The sequence below is a fragment of the Hyla sarda genome, chromosome 8, assembly GCF_029499605.1.
Source record: "Hyla sarda isolate aHylSar1 chromosome 8, aHylSar1.hap1, whole genome shotgun sequence".
Taxonomy (NCBI): domain Eukaryota; kingdom Metazoa; phylum Chordata; class Amphibia; order Anura; family Hylidae; genus Hyla; species Hyla sarda.
This window is the reverse complement of record NC_079196.1, coordinates 172,572,572-172,595,382: the sequence shown is the minus strand read 5'-3', so window position 1 is coordinate 172,595,382 and position 22,811 is coordinate 172,572,572. Positions and strand designations below refer to the sequence as shown.

Here is a 22,811-nt window from a genome sequence, read left to right as displayed (position 1 = left end):
TGCAGTAAAATCTGCATACATAGATTTTGCATAATCCTAAGGAATATCTGCACTGTCTGGTCTAAATGTTGTCCGATTTTCTGCAGTATCTGCAAATCTGATTTGTAGAAATTTACCCTACAATGTGGGTGCAGTCTTTCCTAACAGGATGCCTCCGGCTGTTCCATGCTGGGAGTTGTAGTTTTGCAACAGCTGGAGGCACCCTTGTGTCGGAAACACTGCTCCATGGCAACAACACTGCTAAACAGACTGAAACTAGAATATTCTAGTCCCTGCTGCTCTCAAAGTTACTAGCCCAGTGTATCTCCATCTATTGGCTGTCCAGGCATGCTGGGAGTTGTAGTTTGGCATTAGCTGGAGACACACTGTAGCTAACTGATACAGTGCTTGCTGTATAGACCAGAAGTCCCTTTCTCAATATAACTCTGAGACTCATTGAGAAAGTGACTTGTGGTCCACACAACAAGCACTGCATAAATCAGCTAGCCACTTTGAGAGCAGTGGGGACTGGAACCAGTACTGTATCAGGAATGCAGAGCAGAAGGCAAGCAGGATGGCCATTTACCCTCACAATAATAATGCAAGGTAAGAGAAAGAAAATGTTTTTCCCAGAGTGCTATTTTAAGTTTTATTTTTCAAAGATATATATTGATGGCCTATCCTTTGGATATGTTATGAAAGGAGTTAACCCCATGAAAAACATTTGTCACCTACACAGAGGATATGTGATACATATTTGATTGCTGGGGGCCACACTGCTACAATAATACTAGTTCAAAGGAGTCTGGATGGGCTGGTGGTCATGCATGCTCCCTGCCACCCCAAAGGAAAAGGGCAAGCTTTTCACTCATTGTCTTAATCAGCCTTATAGACATTGAACGGATTAGTAGGGTCCATGCAAGAGCTCTGTTTACACTCCTCCCCACTGTAGTTGCACAGTGAATAGAAACAGGGGGCTTGAAATCAAAGTTCCATTATTCAGTGGGGGTCCCAGTAATCATATATTTATCATATATTCTGTGGATAGGTGATTGGTGGTGGGGGGGGGGGATCAAAAAAATATAGCTTTTGGTTTTATGCATATGCCCATATGAATATTTGGTCCTCTAACTATAAGGCAGGAAGAGTACTATTTTTGTCATGTGCAACATTTTAACTAATAACTTTCAAACAAGACAGTCAATTTATCATATTTTTTTTTACGTGTGGAGTGGCCATGATTTTACCAACAGGTGCCATACTCTACCTACCGGCTCTAATGCATGCAACATTAAACAGCCACCACTCCGGTAACCGAGGTAGAATCACAATAACTCTGTCTCCTGGCTTCAAGTCACAAGCATCGGAGAGGATATTTGCTACTTTCCTGGAGTGAAACCCCAACTCATCAAAGCTCCATTTGATCTCTTTTCCTTGACCATCTATCCACCACAGGGCAGGATTGGAATGTCTACTGCCATCCTGGGAAAAGACCAGCACTATTACTAATACTACTTATATTGCATCACGAACTACATGCAATTGCAGGTTCTCTTTAACAAAGAATCGTGGACAATTACCTTTTCTGCAGCAGTCCATTTGTCTAAGATGTCACTTGCAAAGTTGAAGTATTCTGGCAGATCAAGTTTGTAAGTCGACCTAATATCTTCATAATCTGAGAAATTCTGAGGGGCATAAAATGTTTGACCCTTGCTGATGAATCTAGAGCAGACCCTTGGGGTAATATGGGCGGTGAAGCGTTTGACTTTAAGAAGAATTTTCATGGTTGCCACAGATAAGTTCACTGTAAGAGGAAATTAAAAACTGTAATATGCTGAACATAAGTGTGCAAAGAATATTTAAAGGGGCACAAAACAAAACATCTTATCCCCTATCAAAAGGATGGGATGTTAGATCACTGGGATTCCGCCGCTGGGGACCCCCGTAATCGCCGGCACAGCACCCTGGTCATCCGTGCACGGAGCGAACTCTACTCCATGCTGGATGACTGGCTAATACAGCTGCCTCCATTCAGGTATATGGGAGGAGGCGTAACGGTTACGTACTAGCCGTCACGTCCCCTCCCATAGACATGAATGGAGGGGGCGTGGTGTGACGTCACAAACACAGGAGCTCCACACTCCATTTGCTCATTTATAAATAGATTCACTGATCTATTCATGCTGCTATCGCTCACCCTATTGTTCACAGTTTAAAATGGATAAGGCATCATATGTATTTTGTAGGATGTGGTTAATACATTGCCTTTGTCATGTCTAAGGTAGGAAACCGTGCGATTAGTACTTGCCCCAATCACTGTTCCTACCTACTTTAGTAATCAAATGGAGTACTGGAATCTTGCTCTTGGGAGCAACTTGTTCTCATAATGTGATATCCTTCTTGTTGGCTGCAACACCCTTTATTCATCTGGGCAGATCAGCACTCATCTGTATCACAGAAGGGTGAGCAGATTTTACTTTTTGCTACTTGGATGACTGCCGTAAATGGAAGCCCACAACTGGGCAACGGTCCCTACACTCACTAAGTGCACAAGGCATCAGGGAAGTGGCACAGGCCAGGTCAAAAACATGTGGGCCAAAGAGGTACCAAGTAAGCAGAGAAGGTGTTAATCCATAGGAGGAAAGCACAGTACACAGTTATAAGGCAAAGGCAGGGTAAGGTAAAAAGCAACAGATCATAAGTCAGGCCAGGTATACAGGGATTTAGGAATGCTGGTGACAGGTAAGAACCTTAATCACGTCAACAGGCTGTAAACACAGGGCAGTTTAAACATCTCACTGCTGGGAGGTGTTAGCGCCGGTGCTTAGCCTGCGACTAAGTGCTAACAGGTTTATCCTGCGGCACGCAGAGCTGTCCCCAGGATGAAAAGGAAATTGAAGGAATTTATTATAAGAAAATGATAATCAAATAAATGCATATAAACAGTCCACCCACAGGGCCCTTGTGGGTGAATTATCAGAATAAATGCAAAAATAGTGACAGCGTATAGAATAGAAACGATGTTGATGGTAAAAATAGTACAAAAAGCTGAAAATATACCACCACTCAAGAAAAATATATGAGCAATAAATATGCGATAATGCTAGAAATGTTCATACGGAGGCAGTACAGGGAATCAATCCTGTAAATAATGCAATGCAATTCAATGTGATGATAGCGTCCGCATGGATAGATTGTCCATGCAATATATCACTGGGAGCGTGTAACACTTGCAACAGTAATATTGAGTGCTCTTCAATGTTCTGCAAATGAGTAGGAGATAATCCTATGGAATGGAAACTGGTACACAGTGCCGCTCACCCTTAGGCAATAATAGCCCTTCCTGGTTCTTGCTGTGAGAGCGGCTACTAGCAGAGTTCCACAAGCCCTCTCTGTGTGCAGACCTTGATGTAGTGAAGCGGGGGTATCTCGCTGGGTCTGTGGAATTAGCTGCGATGCGTCATTACTGCTCGGCTGGCCGGCACATATGGCAGAGTGCAGATACGGCAGGTACATTCAGCAGGTCGGCGTCTGCCTTGTGAGAGGTATGTGCGCCAAATCTGAGGTTTCCCAAATATGCAGGCAAGAATTCCGAAATATGAGATTCAAAATGCAATATTGCTGCAGTGGTGATGGTACTGTATCTGTAATTAAATGCATTTCGGAACCTCCATAGGTTCCTTCTTCAGTAAAATAGATACTTGCAATAAGATGCTGATAAAGCTGAATGTGTGCTTTATATAGACCTACTAATTAACGCTGTCTCTGAGGTGCTATGGATGCATTAAATAAATTATGTATAATAATGCATTAAATAAATTATGTATAATTATATATTTGTTAAATATCCTGGTGGGAAGAGAGTCTGAAACCCCCCTCTTTAAATTGTGTGTAGAGATGGGTTGGAGAGACCCATGGTGTTTAATGAATCCTGATAGGAGAGTGTTTTCTTGCTTCTCGGCCTCCCATAAAGTAGCATCGCGAATTGATGTTGCTCTCTCTAATGATAAGGGGCTGCGGTACATTGAAGGGATTAGATATGAAGGTAGGACCATATCAGATCACTCTCCAGTGGTTATGGAACTGGGAATCTGGGATCGGAGAAATCAGGGGGAGAGGATATTCAGTCTTAATTCACACTGGTTGAATCTGATAGGGGGTAAGGAGGAAATTGGGAATGCTGGGAATTGAATAAGAACTCAGCCCCTTACCCAGTAGTGTGGGATACTATTAAAGCAGTTCTGAGAGGGATTTTGTATAGGGCAATTCAAAGGAAAAAGAAGGAATTCAATAAGGTGTAACAGGATATGAGAGAGAAGGTTAGGGAGGCAGAGGAGAGATCCGAGGCAGAACGTTCTGAAAATAATTTTAGGGAATTAGAACTAGGGCAAAGGAATTCATTAGATTATTACTTGGAGAAAGCACAGCATAAGATTTTTTTTCTCGGGCCAGAAGGATTTAGTAGAAGGAGCTCGCCCTGGGAAATTGTTGGCCAACTTAGTTAGGGCTCAAAGGGAAAGAAGCAAAATCTTAGCACTACATGATGAATATGGGGTCATTCAAACATTGCAGGAGGAGCTACAGAAGATCGCCCAACAGTATTATCAACAACTATACAGCTCAGAGGAGCTCGTAGGAGATAGTGAGATCGAGGCATATTTAAAAGAGATTGAACTACCAGCTGTAGATAAGGCTAGCCTCGAAAGTCTTAATAAACAGATTACTGTAGAAGAATTGGTGAAAGCCCTAGAACAGTGATGGCAAACCTTTTTGAGCCCGAGTGCCCAAACCGTAACGCCCAAACCGTAACGCCAACTTTTTTTCCCCCTCAAAGTGCCAGCACAGCAATTAAATAAGAATACTGATGTGTGTGGGGTGATGTATGTTTGAGGGGTGCTGTGTGTGTCTGAGGGGTGCTGTGTGTTTTTGAGGGGTGCTGTGTGTGAGAGGTGATGTGTGTTTGAGGGGTGCTGTGTATTTGCCTGAGGGGTGCTGTGTGTGTGAGGTGCTGAGTGTGGGGGTGATGTGTGTGTGTGTTTCAGGGGTGCTGTGTGTGAGGTGCTGTGTTTCAGGGGTGCTGTGTGTGTGTGAGGTGCTGTTTCAGGGGTGCTGTGTTTGAGGGGTGCTGTGTGTTTGTGAGTTGCTGTGTGTGGGGGTGATGTGTGTGTGTGAGGTGCTGTGTTTGAGGGGTGCTGTGTGTGTCTGTGGGGTTCTGTGTGTGTTTGAGGGGTGCTGTGTATCTGAGGTGCTGTGTGTGAAAGTGATTGTGTGTGTGTGTGTTTGAGGGGTGCTGTGTGTGCGTGTGTGTGTGAGGTGCTGTGTTTGAGGGGTGCTGTGTGTCTAAAGGTGCTGTGTGTGTGAGGGGTGCTGCGTGTGTGTGTGAGGTGCTGTGTTTGAGGGGTGCTGTGTGTCTAGAGGTGCTGTGTTGGGGGTGCTGAGTGTGTGCGTGTGTGTGTTTAAGGGGTGTTGTGTGTCTAAAGGTGCTGTGTGTGGGGGTGCTGTGTGTGTGTGGTGCTGTGTGTGTGGGGGTGCTGTGTGTGCTTGAGGGGTGCTATGGGTGCTGTGTGGGGGATGGGGTACATAATACAAAATACATACATAATACATTTAAAAAATAAAAAAAAAATTATTTCAGCTACTGGGTTGGATGCTAGGTCGGTGCTGTAGTAGTTTTTAGTATATTTGCTGGTAGAAGAGCACGGACTGCAGAGAGTGGGCCGTGTCCCGTGTATCAGAACAAAGGAAAAAAGAAAGTTGTCTCTTTCAAGGTACCTTTAATCTGTATGCATTCAAAATAGAAAAAGGTGGACATCAATCATAAAAGAGAAACGAAACTCAAACACGTTTTGAGCAAAATGTAGCTCTTAATCATGGCTATATGTAGCCCGAAACACACTGGGGTTTCACTTTTCTTTTATGATGTCATCTTTTTCTATTTTTAATGCATACAGATTAATGGTTTGATGGTTTAATACTACATGCACCGTTATCCTTGGAAGAGCTGGAGGCAACTTTCTTTTATCTTTTGTTCTGATTCATAATACATATATACATACGTCATACGTACATATACACACATAACATACACACATATATATATATATATATATATATATATATATATATATATATACACACACATCATGTATACATAATGCATAAATACATACTGTATGCATACATACAAACATCATACATATATAATACAGGCATACATCATACATAGAACATATATACATCATACATATATAATACATCATACATACTACATACACAAATCCATAATATATACACATCATACATAAATACATCATACATACACACATCCTACATACATAACCCACATATATATATACTGTATGTTATGTATGTAGGATAGGTGTATGTATATTTATGTATGATGTGTATATATTATGGATTTGTGTATTTATTATGCATGATGTGCATATGTATATATGTATTATATATGTATGATGTTTGTATTTATGCATTATGTATGTATATATTATACATATATATATATATATATATATATACACATAATGCATAAATACAAACATCATACATATATAATATATACATAATATACACATATGCACATCATACATAAATACATAATACATCCATAAATACATACATAATACACACACCATACATACATAATACACACCATACATACATATTACACACATCATACATACATCCCACCCCCCCTAACGTCCTCGTCTGTGCACTTTTCTCACCTGCGGCAGCGATGTTGGGGTCAGAGGCCGGGCGCGTGCACTCCCATATGCTGCAAACTTTGCACCATCGCCCACTTCTTCCTCACGCCGAGGAATGGACACTCGGCGCCAGGAGTTGCGGACAGGAGCATCTCAGGAGGTGGAAGCAGACGTGCGCAGCTGTGGGGAAGCCCCTGCACCTGCCGTTAGCGCAGCAGTGTGCGCAGTTGGGGAAGGGGGAGGAGCGGCCCGGAGGAAGTGGGAAAGAGCAGCCCGGAGGAGGGGGGATAGAGCGGCCGGAGGGGATAGAGCGGCCCGAGCCGCGAATAAAATTTTTTTTAAAACATTCTGCCACGACAGACGGCCCAGCCAACCGGTGTGCCCTGAGAGGCATCCATGGTGAACTATGGCCGCATGCCCACAGAGGGGGCTCGGCGTGCCACCTGTGGCACGCGTGCCATAGGTTCGCCAGCACTGCCCTAGAAAGATGTTCGGTTTCATGAGCCCCAGGGCTGGATGGATTACCCTACTCAGTATATAGAGAATATAGGGAGGTATTGCTACCTGTTTTGGGTACTGTTTTGGGGGAAGCTTTGAAGGGGGGAGAATTGCCTCCCTCGAAACTAAAATAGTCTTAATACTTAAGAAGGAGAAAGATTCTACAAGGATGGATTCTTATCGTCCTATATCCTTGATTAATTCAGATGCGAAGATTCTGGCGAAACTTTTGGCTAGAAGATTGTCTCCTCTTCTTTCCGATCTAGTAGGAGTTGAGCAAACCGGATTTGTTCCGGGGCGCTCACTCCATAGTAACTTGGTCCGTTCAATGGTCAATATTCAGTTGGGCTCTACTCCTTTCCGCTCCCCCCTGTCACTGGATGCTATGAAGGAGTGGAGTTTCTTATGGAAGGTCCTCAAAAAATTTGGCATAGAGGGGGAGATGGTTGAATGGTTTAAGTTACTATATAAAAATCCTAGGGCCAGGGTTGCAGTAAATGGATCTCTTTAATCTCAACTATTAGACGGGGTACTAGGCAAGGCTGCCCACTTTCACCTATGTTGTTTGTCCTTTTTTTTTGGAGCCATTGTCGATGAAGTTAAAAAAAAGCGGAGGATCTGAGGGGATTTGGGATTAAGGGAGTGGAGGAGAAATTTTTAATGTACGTTGATGATATTCTTCTGTTTTTAGAAAATGTGTTTGTAGGAGTCCCAGAAGCAATAAGGGTTGTTGAGGAATTTGGGAGGGTATCTGGCCCCAAAATTAACTGGGCGGAATTGTCCTTAAAGGGGTATTCCAGGCCAAAAAATGTTTTATATATCAACTGGCTCCGGAAAGTTAAACAGATTTGTAAATTACTTCTATTAAAAAATCTTAATCCTTCCAATAGTTATTAGCTTCTGAAGTTGAGTTGTTGTTTTCTGTCTAACTGCTCTCTGATGACTCACGTTCCGGGAGCTGTGCAGTTCCTATGGGGATATTCTCCCATCATGCACAGCTCCCGGGACGTGACATCATCATTGAGCAGTTAGACAGAAAACTTCAGAAGCTAATAACAATTGGAAGGATTAAGATTTTTTTAAAAGTAGTAATTTACAAACCTGAATTTCGGGTAGAATACAGACATGGTGCACATCTACAATCTTGTATAATGATCTGATTGCTTCTCAGCATAATATCAAAAACTAACAGGTTGTTAGTATACATTTTTGATCAAAAAGTACAAGCCCACTCGCCACGTCAAGGCCACCTATTCAGAGTGGGTCCCTAACATCCCTAGCATAAAATGGCGTAGCACAGGGCGGCGTCCGTTGCTGCTGTGGCGCTGTGTCTGCGGGCGGGTGCCGCCCATAGACTGGTTTGAGTGGCATTGGGGCCGCTCTGCCAGTGGGTCGCTCCCCCCCCCGTGGGCGCCTGTGTCACGGCGGTGGTGGTCGCCGCCCGGTGCTACGCCATTTTATGCTAGGGATGTTAGGGACCCACTCTGAATAGGTGGCCTTGACGTGGCGAGTGGGCTTGTACTTTTTGATCAAAAATGTATACTAACAACCTGTTAGTTTTTGATATTATGCTGAGAAGCAATCAGATCATTATACAAGATTGTAGATGTGCGCTATGTCTGTATTCTACCCGAAATTCATAATTTACAAACCTGTTTAACTTTCTGGAGCCAGTTCATATATATAAAAAAAGGTTTTGCCTGGAATACCCCTTTAATGCCACTAGTTCCAGATAAGGTAAACAGAGTAATGGGGGTAAAGGTCTTGAAAGAGGATGAGAGTTTGGATTACTTAGGAATCAAATTAGCACAGTCAAATTATTTCTTTAACCAGCTAAATCTTAATACATTACTGAGTAAGCTTAGGAAAAAAGTGGACGCTTGGGTGAAACTGCCTCTTTCAATTGCAGACAGGATCGGGCTAATTAAAATGGTAGTGCTCCCTCAGGTACTATATGTTATGGGTGCAGCCCTTTGTTGGATCCCAAGGAAGTGGTTCTGGAGTTTGGACGCCCTAATGGGCAGACGTATTTGGAGGAGAGGTAGGGTTCGTATGAAATATAATAGGTGGGTTCACTTGGAAGGAGAAGGTGGAGGGGGGTTACCGGAGTTTAGATTGTATTTTTTGGCAAGGAACCTCCAGAATATTAGATGGGGGTGGAGTGAAGCATTGTGGGGGGATTTATTTGAGCTTTATAGAGGGCACTAAGAGAGTTTTTTTGAATTTGTGGAGTGGGTCTTCCAGTGAGGAGGGATTTGGAGCACATTTCACTGTTAGGATTACTCAGGAAAACATGGCAAGAAGTTAAAAAAAGATGTAAGATAGAAGGAAGTATAAGTAACACAGTAATATGGGATAATATGCACTTTGATCAATTTAAAGGGTTAGGGAGTGATTTCTGGAAAGGTAAAGGTGTTAAATATCTGGCACAGTTTTTTCAAAATGGAGAGATAAAAATTTTTGAAACACTAAAGAGTGAGTATGGATTGCAGAATGAACACAAACTTTGGTATATTCAAGTGTATGAAGCATATCGATGCACAGAAAGGAAGGAGAAATTTAAAATATGTACACACATGGTGGTAGAATATATGAATTTGGAAGGAGGTGGGAAGTTAAAACATATATATATATACACCAAATTATGCAAATTAGAATAATTTATCAACTGTATTACTCACCGCTACAGTTAAAAAAGATAGCTGGAAGAGTGCAGTTTGCCCTAAGTGTGGTACAGCAGAAGCTGATTTGGTTCATTTGTCATGGGTATGTCCAAAGGTTAAAGAGTTCTGGGTTAAGGTTTGGAAACAAATTGAACATAGAGAAAGATTGGCTGGGGATAGAGGTTATTTTAGGAGACCTCGGTAAAGTTAAGAAAGGCCATGAATTGTTGAATCGTATCTTTATGCTTGCAAAGGTGGTAGTCTTGAGAGGGCTGTTGTAATTGAATGGGAGAGGTTAGTCCAATAAATTCGGAAGTATGAAGAATGGTGGCTCCAGGAAAAGATTAAATATTTCCAGATCTATTTGGGCAGAGTGGGGAGAGTGAGGTGACTTTTTTTTTTCTCTCTCCTTCTGGCAGGGGTAGGGAGGGTAATGGGAGAGCCTGTCGAGGATTATGTATGTGTATTTATATGTTTAATTGATATAATTAAATAATAAAGTAGAAATAAAAAAATATCCTAAAATTTCTCAAAGGAGAAATCGTGGTGTGCCACTTGGAAATAACTGACATTAATATGGAACAATCTCATATGCATAACTACATCAATACACAAGATAATGCAATAAAGGAAAAGAAAAGAAAGATAAAATAGAGATGAAAAATTAAGATGAAAATAAAGATAGGGGAAAAAAAAGTTCATTACAGTCTTCTATAAGCATTCACTCTGCTAGGCATTTTTCCTGTTTTAGGAGTCCTGTACCATTTGTTTTTCTTGGATTTTGCTGAAGATAACTTAGATCCCAACTTAATTTACCCTCCTAGATGCAATAGCCAATAAAGGACTGATAGGAAAGCCCATTCTGTCATCAAATTGGCCCATCCATGACGTGATTGTTAAGTGAACACTAAAGCATGGTAGTGGCAGCTTCATGCTGTGGGGGTGTTTATGAGCGTCTTGGACAGAGAGACTTGTCATGGTCCGAATACTTAGGACAATGTAATATTTTAGTTTTTTCTTTTCAATAAATTAGCAAAGATTTCTAACATTCTGCTTTGACTTTGCTATTATTGGGTTAATGAGCACAGAATGATGGGAGAAAACATGATCATTTATTTTAGCACAATGCAGTAACATAACAAAATGTGAATAAAGTGAAAGGACCTAAAAAACCTTTTGAATGCGTTGTATGTGATCGTCACATAACCAAGACAAATTTTTATCTACTGGAAATAAAACTATTCAACAACTATAAGCAGAGATTTTATCATTTCTGCAAGTGTATAAAAAAAATTGCAGGGTCGGGTCACACACACAGTACATATTCGGCGTATTTGACACTGCCAGAAATACGCTGCATATGCGCTATGAGCAGACACACAGGGCTTTCCCCGCTGCAGCTCTGCGTGTGCAATAAGGTTTGGAGGCGACCTACACGTCACGGTTATGTCTGTGCACTCGGCATTCAATGTAAATTAAATGACTTAACACAGGTTCAAATCTGCGCAGGATACTGTACGTGTGAATAAACCCTTACAGGGGTATTCCAGGAATTTTTTTCCTATGCTACAGGGGCTGTAAAGTTAGTGTAGTTCATAATATAGTGTCTGTACCTGTGTGTGATGGTTTTCTCACAATTCTTCTGTGAATTTCACCCCAATATTTATTTTTAACAGCATACAAAATGACCGTTGTTTCAGATTTTTCCCAGTTTGCAATGCGGCCGAGACCCGACTCACTAGTCAGCTGATGACAGGGAGCCTGTCTGCTTCAATGGGTGGAGGGATCGCTTGGTGGGAGAGAGATCAATCTGCAACTAATACAACAGCTGTAGGCACCCTGATTGGAAACCACAGGTCTTTTGAATGGATGCAGCTCATTTATGTTTCAATGGGTGGGGTGGCTGATGTATGGGAGGGAGGAAAATGGAATTATGGGATTTGCAGTTTAAAAAAAAAAAAAAAAAAAAAACTCAAACAGGAAACACCAGTTCACAAAAAGCTAGCCACAGTGTTATGGTAATCTCACAACATAGCCATTTAGCCCCAAGACAAGCGCAGATCCTTCCTAAGCATGTCCATTACTGTCTGCCAGGTATGTACTAAAATCACCTCATGGTGGATAACCTCTTTAAGAATTCTCCTAAGCAATCAATAAGTCTTTTGTCCAGTTTGTTAGGTACAGTGGGGATCAAAAGTTTGAGCACCCCAGGTAAAAATTTGTATTAATGTGCATAAAGAAGCCAAGGAAAGATGGAAAAATCTCCAAAAGGCATCAAATTACAGATTAGACATTCTTATAATATGTCAACAAAAGTTTGATTTTATTTCCATCATTTACACTTTCAAATAACAGAAAACAAAAAAAATGGCGTCTGCAAAAGTTTGGGCACCCTGCAGAGTTTCTGTTATTTTGAAAGTGTAAATGATGGAAATAAAATCTAACTTTTGTTGACATATTATAAGAATGTCTGATCTGTAATTTGATGCCTTTTGTAGATTTTTCCATCTTTCCTTGGCTTCTTTATGCACATTAATACAAACTTTTATCTGGGGTGTCCAAACTTTTGATCCACACTGTATAAACAGAGGCTCTATAGTATGCAGTGATAGCACTATTAGAGATTGTTTCTGTACTAAACAGGCCTATATCTTCTTTAGATAATACTGTATTATCACTGTGTAGTAAATGGGAAAGCTCGCCACCTACAACTGCTTAAAGATTTCCCCAATACATAAGGGTTTAAAACTTAGGGGTCCTGCAGATTCTGCATATCATAGTAATACTCACAGTCTGCGGAGTCTTAGATATCTCTTTCCACTTCCCTTTTCTGGCCATGGAAATGTTCATGGAATGTGACAGAGCGGGAGAAAGGGCTGCGACTGGCTGAGGCGTGACCTAGGAGGCAGAGTTAGTAACTATTAACTATTATTTTGCTGTAAACCTGAATGAACTCCATGCATCATGTTGTCATTTGCTAATACAGTGTTTTCCAAACAGTGTGTCTTCAGCTGTTGCAAACCTACAACTCCCAGCATGCTCGGACAGCCTTTGGCTGTCCGGGCATGCTGGAAGTTGTGGTTTTGCAACAGCCGGAGACGCACAGTTTGGAAAATACTGCCCTAATACATCTGTCATCTGGCAGGAAGGAAACCTAATAGGTGCTGGATTATCAAGTATTCTGGGTCACAGAGAACTAATAGAAGGGTAAAGAACTGTGAGCAAAAAAAATTAATAAAGTATTAAGGCTGCATTCACATCTCGTTTTTACACTATGGTGTGGGATCCGGCTGGGGGAGGGGCAAACCGGGCTTTCCCGTACCCCACCCGGACCAGCACTGAACTCCATTCACTTTAATGAAATCATAATAAAAATAAACATATGTGGTATCGCCGCGTGTGTAAATGTCCGAACTATAAAAATATAACATTAAATAAATCGCACGGTAAATGCCGTATATAGGGAGCGTTTACAGAGTTCTTTAGACACCACTGTCAGCTTTGACAGCAGCGATCTAAAGGGTTAAAGGGGTAGTCCAGTGGTGAAAAACGTATCCCCTATCCTAAGGATAGGGGATAAGTTTAAGATCGCGGGGGGTCCGACCGCTCTGGCCCCCTGCGATCTCTCTGTACAGGGGCCAGGCTCTCCGGCCAGATAGCGGGTGTCGACCACCGCACGAAGCAGCGGCCGACACGCCCCCTCAATACATCTCTATGGCAGAGCCGGAGATTGCCGAAGGCAGTGCTCCGGCTCTGCCATAGAGTTGTATTGTTGGGGCGTGTCGGCCGCCGCTTCGTGCGGAGGTTGACACACCCCCTTCCCGCGGGCTGTCGGGGCTCCGTACAGGAGATCGCGGGGGCCCCAGCAGTCAGACCCCCCGCGATCTGCAACTTATCCCCCTGTTCACCACTGGGTTCACCACTGGATATCTCCTTTAATAGCTGCCCGTGGCAATCGTTGTATGTCAGCTATTAATGCCAGCCCTCAGCCACAAGAATCAGCTGAGGGCTGGCCGGTATGGCGAGGGCTGGAGTCAGGAGTCCGCGCCATTCCCCGTTAATTAAAAACATGGGGCAAATACATCCCTTGGTCCTCAAAGGGTTAAGAACAATTTCCGAGCTTTAAAAATTTCTGTATCATACCTTTCTTTTTGCTCGCATAGTGCATTTTCCCAGCAGGAGAAAGTGGGCATTTCCCAGCAGGCATGACATCACTGAAGCCTGCTGAGGGACAACTTCGGCCCTCACATGGTTGCAGTGCTGTGATGAATAGAAGACCTCAGGCTCGGTGCATGTTTCAGTCTGTGCAGATTTTAGTGAGGCTCTCCTTCAGCTGCCAGTCTGTGTGACTTTCTGTGAGAATCTGTGGAGCTTTCACTTTCTGTGCAGCTGACAATCAAGCTCAGTGCAGAGAAACACTTCCTGAGTTCGAACTCCTGCCAGGCTTGGAGGAGACCGAACTCACTGTATTACATTGTGGCAGGGAACAGAACAGAGCCACCTAGTTCCTATTACACTGCTAATTACACAAGGAACACTATATTAAAAGTTTTATTTGGTGACAGGTACTCTTTAAGGCCAATTTTCATTCATGCATTTTTGTTTTTTCCTCCTTGCCTTTTAAAGGAAATCTGTCACCAGTGTCACCTGCACTAACCTGTTGGTACCAACAGTGCTCACGTGACCAGCGCTTAGGAATATTTAAATCCAACCGGCGGGCCCGGCTCCAGAGTGCAAGTCAGCGCTGAAAGAGGGGGACCTTCAGAGGATCGGGGTTCCAGACTGCAGGTAGGTATAGCAGTCAGAGACCCCGCATCTGTCTCCTGTTCACCCGCACTATAACCCGGTGTATCGGGTTATAGTGCGGGTGAACGTTTTCCTTTAAAGCAAGTCTATCACCTGGAAATTCTGTTCCAAACTGTCTACAGTGTTATAAAGGTTTCAAGCCATGTATACAAATATTAATTTCCATTTTGTTTTCCATTGCTTTAATCTGCAAAAAAAAAATGATATTGAAGTGTCAAAGAGGCATGGTCCAGAGTCTACCCTGATTTCCCCATTCTTTCCCTGCGTAATGAATAGAGCTCAGTTTCCAATGTGCACTCTGCCTCGGCCACTTGCGGCACACGTGCAGTGAGTTTGCCAAGTTTGTCATTGGACTCACTGCACATACATCCTAATCCGAAACCACAGTACACCCAAGAGATTTCAACGGGGCTCAGCACTGTAAGTCAGTCATCGTCTGTCTATCACACAGGGATAGGATGGAGAATTAGAAAGGGGAGGCATTGCAGGACTTTGGAGCTTGCCTTTTTGACACTTCAATATTTAAAACTCAATGTATGTTTGTAACATCACTTCCAAATAGCTGGAGATATTTTTAGGAAACTTGGTACACATGTTGCTTATATGTCAACCAAAAATATAGTAGAGTTAAAGGAGTACTGCAGTGTAAGACACTTATCCCCTATCCCAGGGCCAGATTAAGGCTGCCTGGAAGACGGAGCACTTCATTATGTTGTCCCCCCCCCCCCCCCCCCCGACAGTTCCCCCACATTAGATTTCAGTACAGCTCCCCCACATTAGGTTTCAGTACAGTTCCCCCACATTAGGTGCAGTACAGTTCCCCCCACATTAGGTGCAGTACAGTTCCCCCCACATTAGGTGCAGTACAGTTCCCCCCACTTTAGGTGCAGTACAGTTCCCCCCACTTTAGGTGCAGTACAGTTCCCCCCACATTAGGTGCAGTACAGTTCCCCCCACATTAGGTGCAGTACAGTTTCCCCCCCCCCCCCCCACATTAGGTGCAGTATAGTTCCCCCCCCACATTAGGTGCAGTATAGTTCCCCCCACATTAGGTGCAGTACAGTTCCCCCACATTAGGCGCAGTACAGTTCCTCCACATTAGGTGCAATATAGTTCCCCACATTAGGTGCAGTATAGTTCCCCACATTAGGTGCAGTAGTGCGGCTCTAGACTTTGTGAGGCCTTAGGCGAAACTTGAGCATGAGGCCCCCACGAACACAAGATAAGCACGCGATAATAAAATGAATTATATACAGAACACAATTCGTATAGTATCCTTGGCACTGTGATGTCACTGTGCACATTACCCTTGTACTATGACATTACTGTGTATTATCCCTGTACTGTGACATCACTGTGTGTATTATCCCTGTACTGTGACATCACTGTGTGTATTATCCCTGTACTGTGACATCACTCTGTATATTATCCCTGTACTATGACATTACTGTGTATTATCCCTGTACTGTGACATCACTGTGTGTATTATCCCTGTACTGTGACATCACTGTGTGTATTATCCCTGTACTGTGACATCACTGTGTGTATTATCCCTGTACTGTGACATCACTGTGTGTATTATCCCTGTACTGTGACATTACTGTGTATTATCCCTGTACTGTGACATCACAGTGTGTATTATCCCTGTACTGTGACATCACAGTGTGTATTATCCCTAGACTGTGACATCACAGTGTGTATTATCCCTGTACATAGTTACATAGTTAGTACGGTTGAGAAAAGACATACGTCCATCAAGTTCCACCGCGATAATAAAATGAATTATATGCAAAACACAATTTGTATAGTATCCTTGGCACTGTGATGTCACTGTGCACATTACCCTTGTACTATGACATTACTGTGTATTATCCCTGTACTGTGACATCACTGTGTATATTATCTCTGTACTGTGACATCACAGTGTGTATTATCCCTGTACTGTGACATCACTGTGTGTATTATCCCTGTACTGTGACATCACTGTATGTATTATCCCTGTACTGTGACATCACTGTATGTATTATCCCTGTACTGTGACATCACTGTGTGTATTATCCCTGTACTGTGATATCACTGTGTGTATTATCCCTGTACTGTGACATCACTGTGTATATTATCCCTGTACTGTGCCGTCATGGTAAAGTGATAATACACACAGTGATGTCACAGTACAGGGATAATATACACAATGATGTCACGGTACAGGGATTATACACACAGTGATGTCACAGTACAGGGATAACACACAGTGATGTCACAGTACAGGGATAACACACAGTGATGTCACAGTACAGAGATAATAGATATAGTGATGTCACAGAACAGGGTTAATATACACAGTGACCTCAAAGTACAGGGATAATACACACAGTGATTTCATAGTAGTGTTAATGTGCAAAGTGACATCGTACAGGGATAATACACAGTGATGTCACAGTACAGTCATAATACACACAGTGATGTCACCGTACAGTCATAATACACACAGTGATGTCATAGTAGTGTTAATGTGCACATGGAGGTCCGCAGGTTTGAGACCACTGCTGTACGCTGTATACCTATGCCCGGGCTGTAAGATACAGAAAATAAACTTTTAACTCACCCACCTCGGCCGCACGCTGGGTACGGGGGAGGACAGCCGTCAGCCTATCACCAGGCGGAACGATGCCCCGCCCCGGCCAGTGATAGGCTGAGCCCACTGTCATGTAAGAAACCGGCTTCTTACATGACAGTGGGCTCAGCCTATCACTGGCCGTGGCGGGACATCGCTCCGGCCGGTGATAGGCTGACGGCTGTCCTCCCCCGTACCCAGCGTGCGGTCGAGGTGGGTTAGTTAAAAGTTTATTTTCTGTATCTTTTGCAGCTCGGGCATAGTTATACAGCGTACAGCAGTGGTTTCAAACCTGCGGACCTCCAGCTGTTGCAAAACTACAACTCCCAGCATGCTGGGAGTTGTAGTTTTGCAACAACTGGAGGTCCGCAGGTTGGAGACCACTGGCGTACAGTGAGTTCCATCGCCAGCGGCCCCCAACAAAGAGGAGGAGGGCGGTGCTTGACATATGTGAGTAGTACCCTGCTGGGCTGATCATTAATTGGGGGGAGCAGAATAGTGCTGGCGGGTCACATGATTTGGGGGGGGGGATGAGAAAATACCGTTATATACCGTGGAACCGCTGTAAGTTAAAAAAAATACAGTGATACACACATTTGGTCATACCGCCCAGCCCTAGATAATACACAGTGATGTCACAGTACAGGGATAATATTCACAGTGATGTCACAGTACAGGGATAATATGCACAGTGATGTCACAGTACATGGATAATACACAGTGATGTCACAGTACAGGGATAATATTCACAGTGATGTCACAGTACAGGGATAATATGCACAGTGATGTCACAGTACAGGTATAATACACAGTGAAGTCACAGTACAGGGATAATACACAGTGATGTCACAGTACAGGGATAATATTCACAGTGATGTCACAGTACAGGGTGTACTAGTACTGTGATGCCGCTGTGCATATGGGGGATAATAGGGCATAGCATTCGCAAGCTTTTGTATTTTAGTTAAATCCAAATCCGAGGTGGCTTAAACACGAGGCCCTTGCTGATGAACTGTTATGACGTTGCATGGGTGGGCAGCACCCAGTACACCCCCACCCCCAAGGTGAATGTAAGACAACAGTGATAGGTACAGTGTATGTATCTCGACTCACCAGGGAGGATGCAGAGGGATTTTCTCAAGGATTTATAGCAAATTAACACCTCCATATCAGAATTACATATTACTACATCATTAAAAAAAAAATAACAATAACCACTGTACACAGATTAGGATCACCAATATCACCACTATTACAAATATTTGACCCACACTATGACCACTCCAATTACCACTATATAGTGACAGGATAATACTAAATACAGACCAATATCCCACATGTAGATCCCTTATTAGTGTTTCCCAAGCAGGGTGCCTCCAGCTGTTGTAAAACTACAACTCCCAGCATGCCCGGACAGCATGTTGTAGTTTTGCACCAGCTTGAGGCACCCTGGTTGAAAAAAACTGGTCCATATAATGGTGACCCCCAGGTCTACACAGGCTCTGCAGCTTTCTGGCAAGGTGCCTGGAATATTACTAGACAAAATAGCCCTGTATGCAGTGATGGAGGCCGCAATGCAAGTGTAAACCCAGCCTGGTAATTACAGTACCATGGATGCCTAAAAAGACAAATACATACACACATCCATCCATCCATATGTATATAGATACACACACCTATACACAAGTGCACATACCCTAACTATAAGTGCACATACCCTAACTATAAGTGCACATACCCTAACTATAAGTGCACATACACTAACTATAAATGCACATACACTAACTATAAATGCACATACCCTAACTATAAGTGCACATACCCTAACTATAAATGCACATACCCTAACTATAAATGCACATACCCCAACTATAAATGCACATACCCCAACTATAAATGCACATACCCCAACTATAAGTGCACACACCCCAACTATAAGTGCACACACCCCAACTATAAGTGCACACACCCCAACTATAAGTGCACACACCCCAACTATAAGTGCACACACCCCAACTATAAATGCACACACCCCAACTATAAGTGCACACACCCCAACTATAAGTGCACACACCCCAACTATAAGTGCACACACCCCAACTATAAGTGCACACACCCCAACTATAAGTGCACATACACCAACTATAAATGCACATACCCCAACTATAAGTGCACATACCCCAACTATAAGTGCACATACCCCAACTATAAGTGCACATACCCCAACTATAAGTGCACATACCCCAACTATAAGTGCACATACCCCAACTATAAGTGCACATACCCCAACTATAAGTGCACATACCCCAACTATAAGTGCACATACCCCAACTATAAGTGCACATACCCCAACTATAAGTGCACATACCCCAACTATAAGTGCACATACCCCAACTATAAGTGCACATACCCCAACTATAAGTGCACATACCCCAACTATAAGTGCACATACCCCAACTATAAATGCACATACCCCAACTATAAATGCACATACCCCAACTATAAATGCACATACCCCAACTATAAATGCACATACCCCAACTATAAATGCACATACCCCAACTATAAGTGCACATACCCTAACTATAAGTGCACATACCCTAACTATAAGTGCACATACCCTAACTATAAGTGCACATACCCTAACTATAAATGCACATACCCTAGCTTTCTGAGATGCTGACAGGATCCTCATATGGCTTCCAGTGCTGGGGGTAAGGAGTCAAGACCTCTGACCTCAGGATTAAGTCATGTGGAGGAGGGGGCTCATGTTTCATGCTAGCAGGCTGCTGTGCTCTGAGGATCCTTTCCCCTCCTTTAGGACCCGACAGCAGGACAGCGCTTAGTAGAGCATGTGCAGCATAACAAGATAAGTACTGCTGTGATTCCTACAATCTATGTGCCAGGACGGGCAGCCAAAAAGCACTGACAATGTAGGCAGTGCCACTACATGCCCCCATTCACTCTCCTAGTTACCTTACACAGAGGCCATCTACTCCCCCAGTTCTTCTTCCTCCTTACTCCTGTTGCCGATCACCACCAATGAAAGGGTGGGGGCCAGAGCGAGGCCCCCACCAGTGCGAGGCCTTAGGCAGTGGCCTAATGGAAGGGCCGCCTCTGCAATTCCCCCACAAACATACAGTCTCCAGCCATACACTGTATATGGCTGGAGGCTGTATGCCTGTTTACTGCCCCAGTGTTACGACCACCATTCCTCCGGTCTGGGGACCGTGGTCACGTTCATGGCCCATAGGCCATAGCAGTAGGTCCCGGGAGCAGAGGTCGGAACACTGAAGATGACGTGCCGCTGGTGACTTACCATGCGCGCACGTCCTCCTCGATGCTCCGCTCCACTTTTCATCTATGGGTGCACGCACAGGACGTCAGTGACGTCCCTGCGTGCGCTACCTCCCGGCGGCCCCTGCGTTTTTAAAGTTAACGCGGGGCCACCGCAGAGAGGTAACCGCCGGGACATCCTTGAGTCCTGAAAAGATTTTTCGGGACACAGGGATGTCCCGAGTGTGACGGGGGCCCCCTGCGGGCACGGGGCCCGGAGCAGGCGCTCCATAGCACCAATGATGATCCGGCCCTGCCCTATCCGCATGATTGTGGGGGGTCTGACCACTGGGACCCCTGCGATCTCCCGTACAGGGACCCGGTATTGTTTACACTGCAGATTTCCTTTAAATCAACCCAAAACCACCACCTTATGTGAGGGTTGGGGGTTTTGTTTGAGGTCTCATACAAGTATATGGGGCTTCCGGTACACCTCAGATCACGTTACTTTCTGGCTGGATGCAGAGATTGCCCGGGACTATTAAATATCCGGTCAAGAATAGTTGATTCATAGCAGAAAAGACAAAGAAAAATGTTGAGCGCTCCATTTTTCTTTTGTGTCCGCTATGATTGAACAGTTCACTACAGTTTAGATGTGAAGCACCACCAGGTCCATGTCTGAGATATGAGGAAGGGATATGAGGTCGGATTAGAATTTTGGATATGAGGGCGAGATTTGAGGTCGGGATGTAAGGACGAGATAAGAGGAAAGGATGTGAGGTCGGGATATGAGGTCTGGATTTGAGGACGAGATATGAGAACGGAATATGAGCTCTGGATATAAGGACGAGAGCATCATTGTTCATTTTCCTCTCCCACCTTCTTCCTGGCTGTCCGATCGGCGTTTGATTGCCCCAAGCCTGAAATCCAGGCTTGAGCAACCAAGTGCAGAAAACACTGATCAATGCAGTTCTATGTCAATGCATTGAACAGTGCCTGTAATCAGTGTATGCAGTGTTACAGCCCCTAGAGAGGGGGCTATAACACTGCATTAAAAAAATTAAAAAATGTGGTTTAACCCCTTCCCTAATAAAAATCAGAATCACCCCCCTTTTCCCATAAAAAAAAAAAAGTGTGTAAATAAAAATAAAAGCAAACATATGTGATATCGCCACGTGCATAAATGTCCGAACCATAAAAATATATTGTTAATTAAACTGCACGGTCAATCGTGTACATGCAAAAAAATTCCAAAGTCCAAAATAGCATATTTTTGGTCACTTTTTCTACCATAAAAAAATGAATAAAAAGTGATCAAAACAAAAATGGTACCGATAAAAACTTCAGATCACGGTGCAAAAAAAAAATTAGCCCTCATACTTCGTTCGTCGAAAAATAAAAAAGTTATAGGGGTCAGAAGATGACAATTTTAAACGTATTCATTTTTGTGCATGTAGTTATGATTTTTTCCAGAAGTACGACAAAATCAAACCTATATAAGTAGGGTATCATTTTAATCGTATGGACCTACAGAATAAAGAGAAGGTGTCATTTTTATCAAAAAAAATTACCGTGTAGAAACAGAAGCTCCCACAAGTCACAAAATTAAGTTTTTTCTTCAATTTTGTCGCACAATTATAATTTTTTCCTTCTCGCTGTAGATTTTTGGGTGAAATGACTGATAACATTACAAAGTAGAATTGGTGGCGCAAAAAAAAAAACCAAAAAAAAACAGATGGATTTTTAGGTGCATAATTGAAAGGGTTATGATTTTTTAAATGTAAAGGAGGAAAAAACTAATGTGCAAAAACTGAAAAACGCTTGGTCCTAAGGGGTTAAACACAGTGGGGGGGTCCCAGCAGCCCCACCTTTGCAGAACACCTATACTCTGGATAGGGGAAATCTTTTTTTAGGCAAACCAATTGTAGCCCATAGTAAACTAATACAATGCTACATTTTTCTACATTAGCACCCCCCAGCTGCCTTGGAGGTACAAAAACATTTTACAAAAATATGGTTGCAGAACATCATACAATACTAGTCATTTTTCCCCAACCAGGGTGCGCCCCCCCCCAAGCATGCTGGGAGTTGCTGTTCTGCAACAGCTGGAGGGGGGGGGTACACTGGTTGGGAAACACTGAGCTATACACTGCTCTAGCTGTTCCAATATGTGGTTCTGAGGGCTGAGGAACGTACATCTAGGACGACATGAACCCACGTGCTCGCTGTCAATACAATTGGCGTCGCTGTCGC

The 22,811-nt window shown here is 43.3% G+C and overlaps 1 protein-coding gene across 2 annotated transcripts in view; it reads right to left on the bottom strand.

Moving 5' to 3' along the window:
• Window positions 1–22,811, bottom strand: part of ACSM3 (acyl-CoA synthetase medium chain family member 3) — a 50,391-nt gene extending 27,580 nt beyond the window's left edge. For both annotated transcript variants that reach the window (XM_056535742.1, XM_056535741.1), the window contains exons 1-4: window positions 22,755–22,811; window positions 12,653–12,760; window positions 1,560–1,783; window positions 1,251–1,461 (exon numbers count right to left, since the gene is read on the bottom strand). In XM_056535742.1, the coding sequence (XP_056391717.1) occupies window positions 1,251–1,461; window positions 1,560–1,763 (415 nt within the window). In that variant the 5' untranslated portion in view covers window positions 1,764–1,783; window positions 12,653–12,760; window positions 22,755–22,811. The remainder of the gene's footprint in view (window positions 1–1,250; window positions 1,462–1,559; window positions 1,784–12,652; window positions 12,761–22,754) is intronic.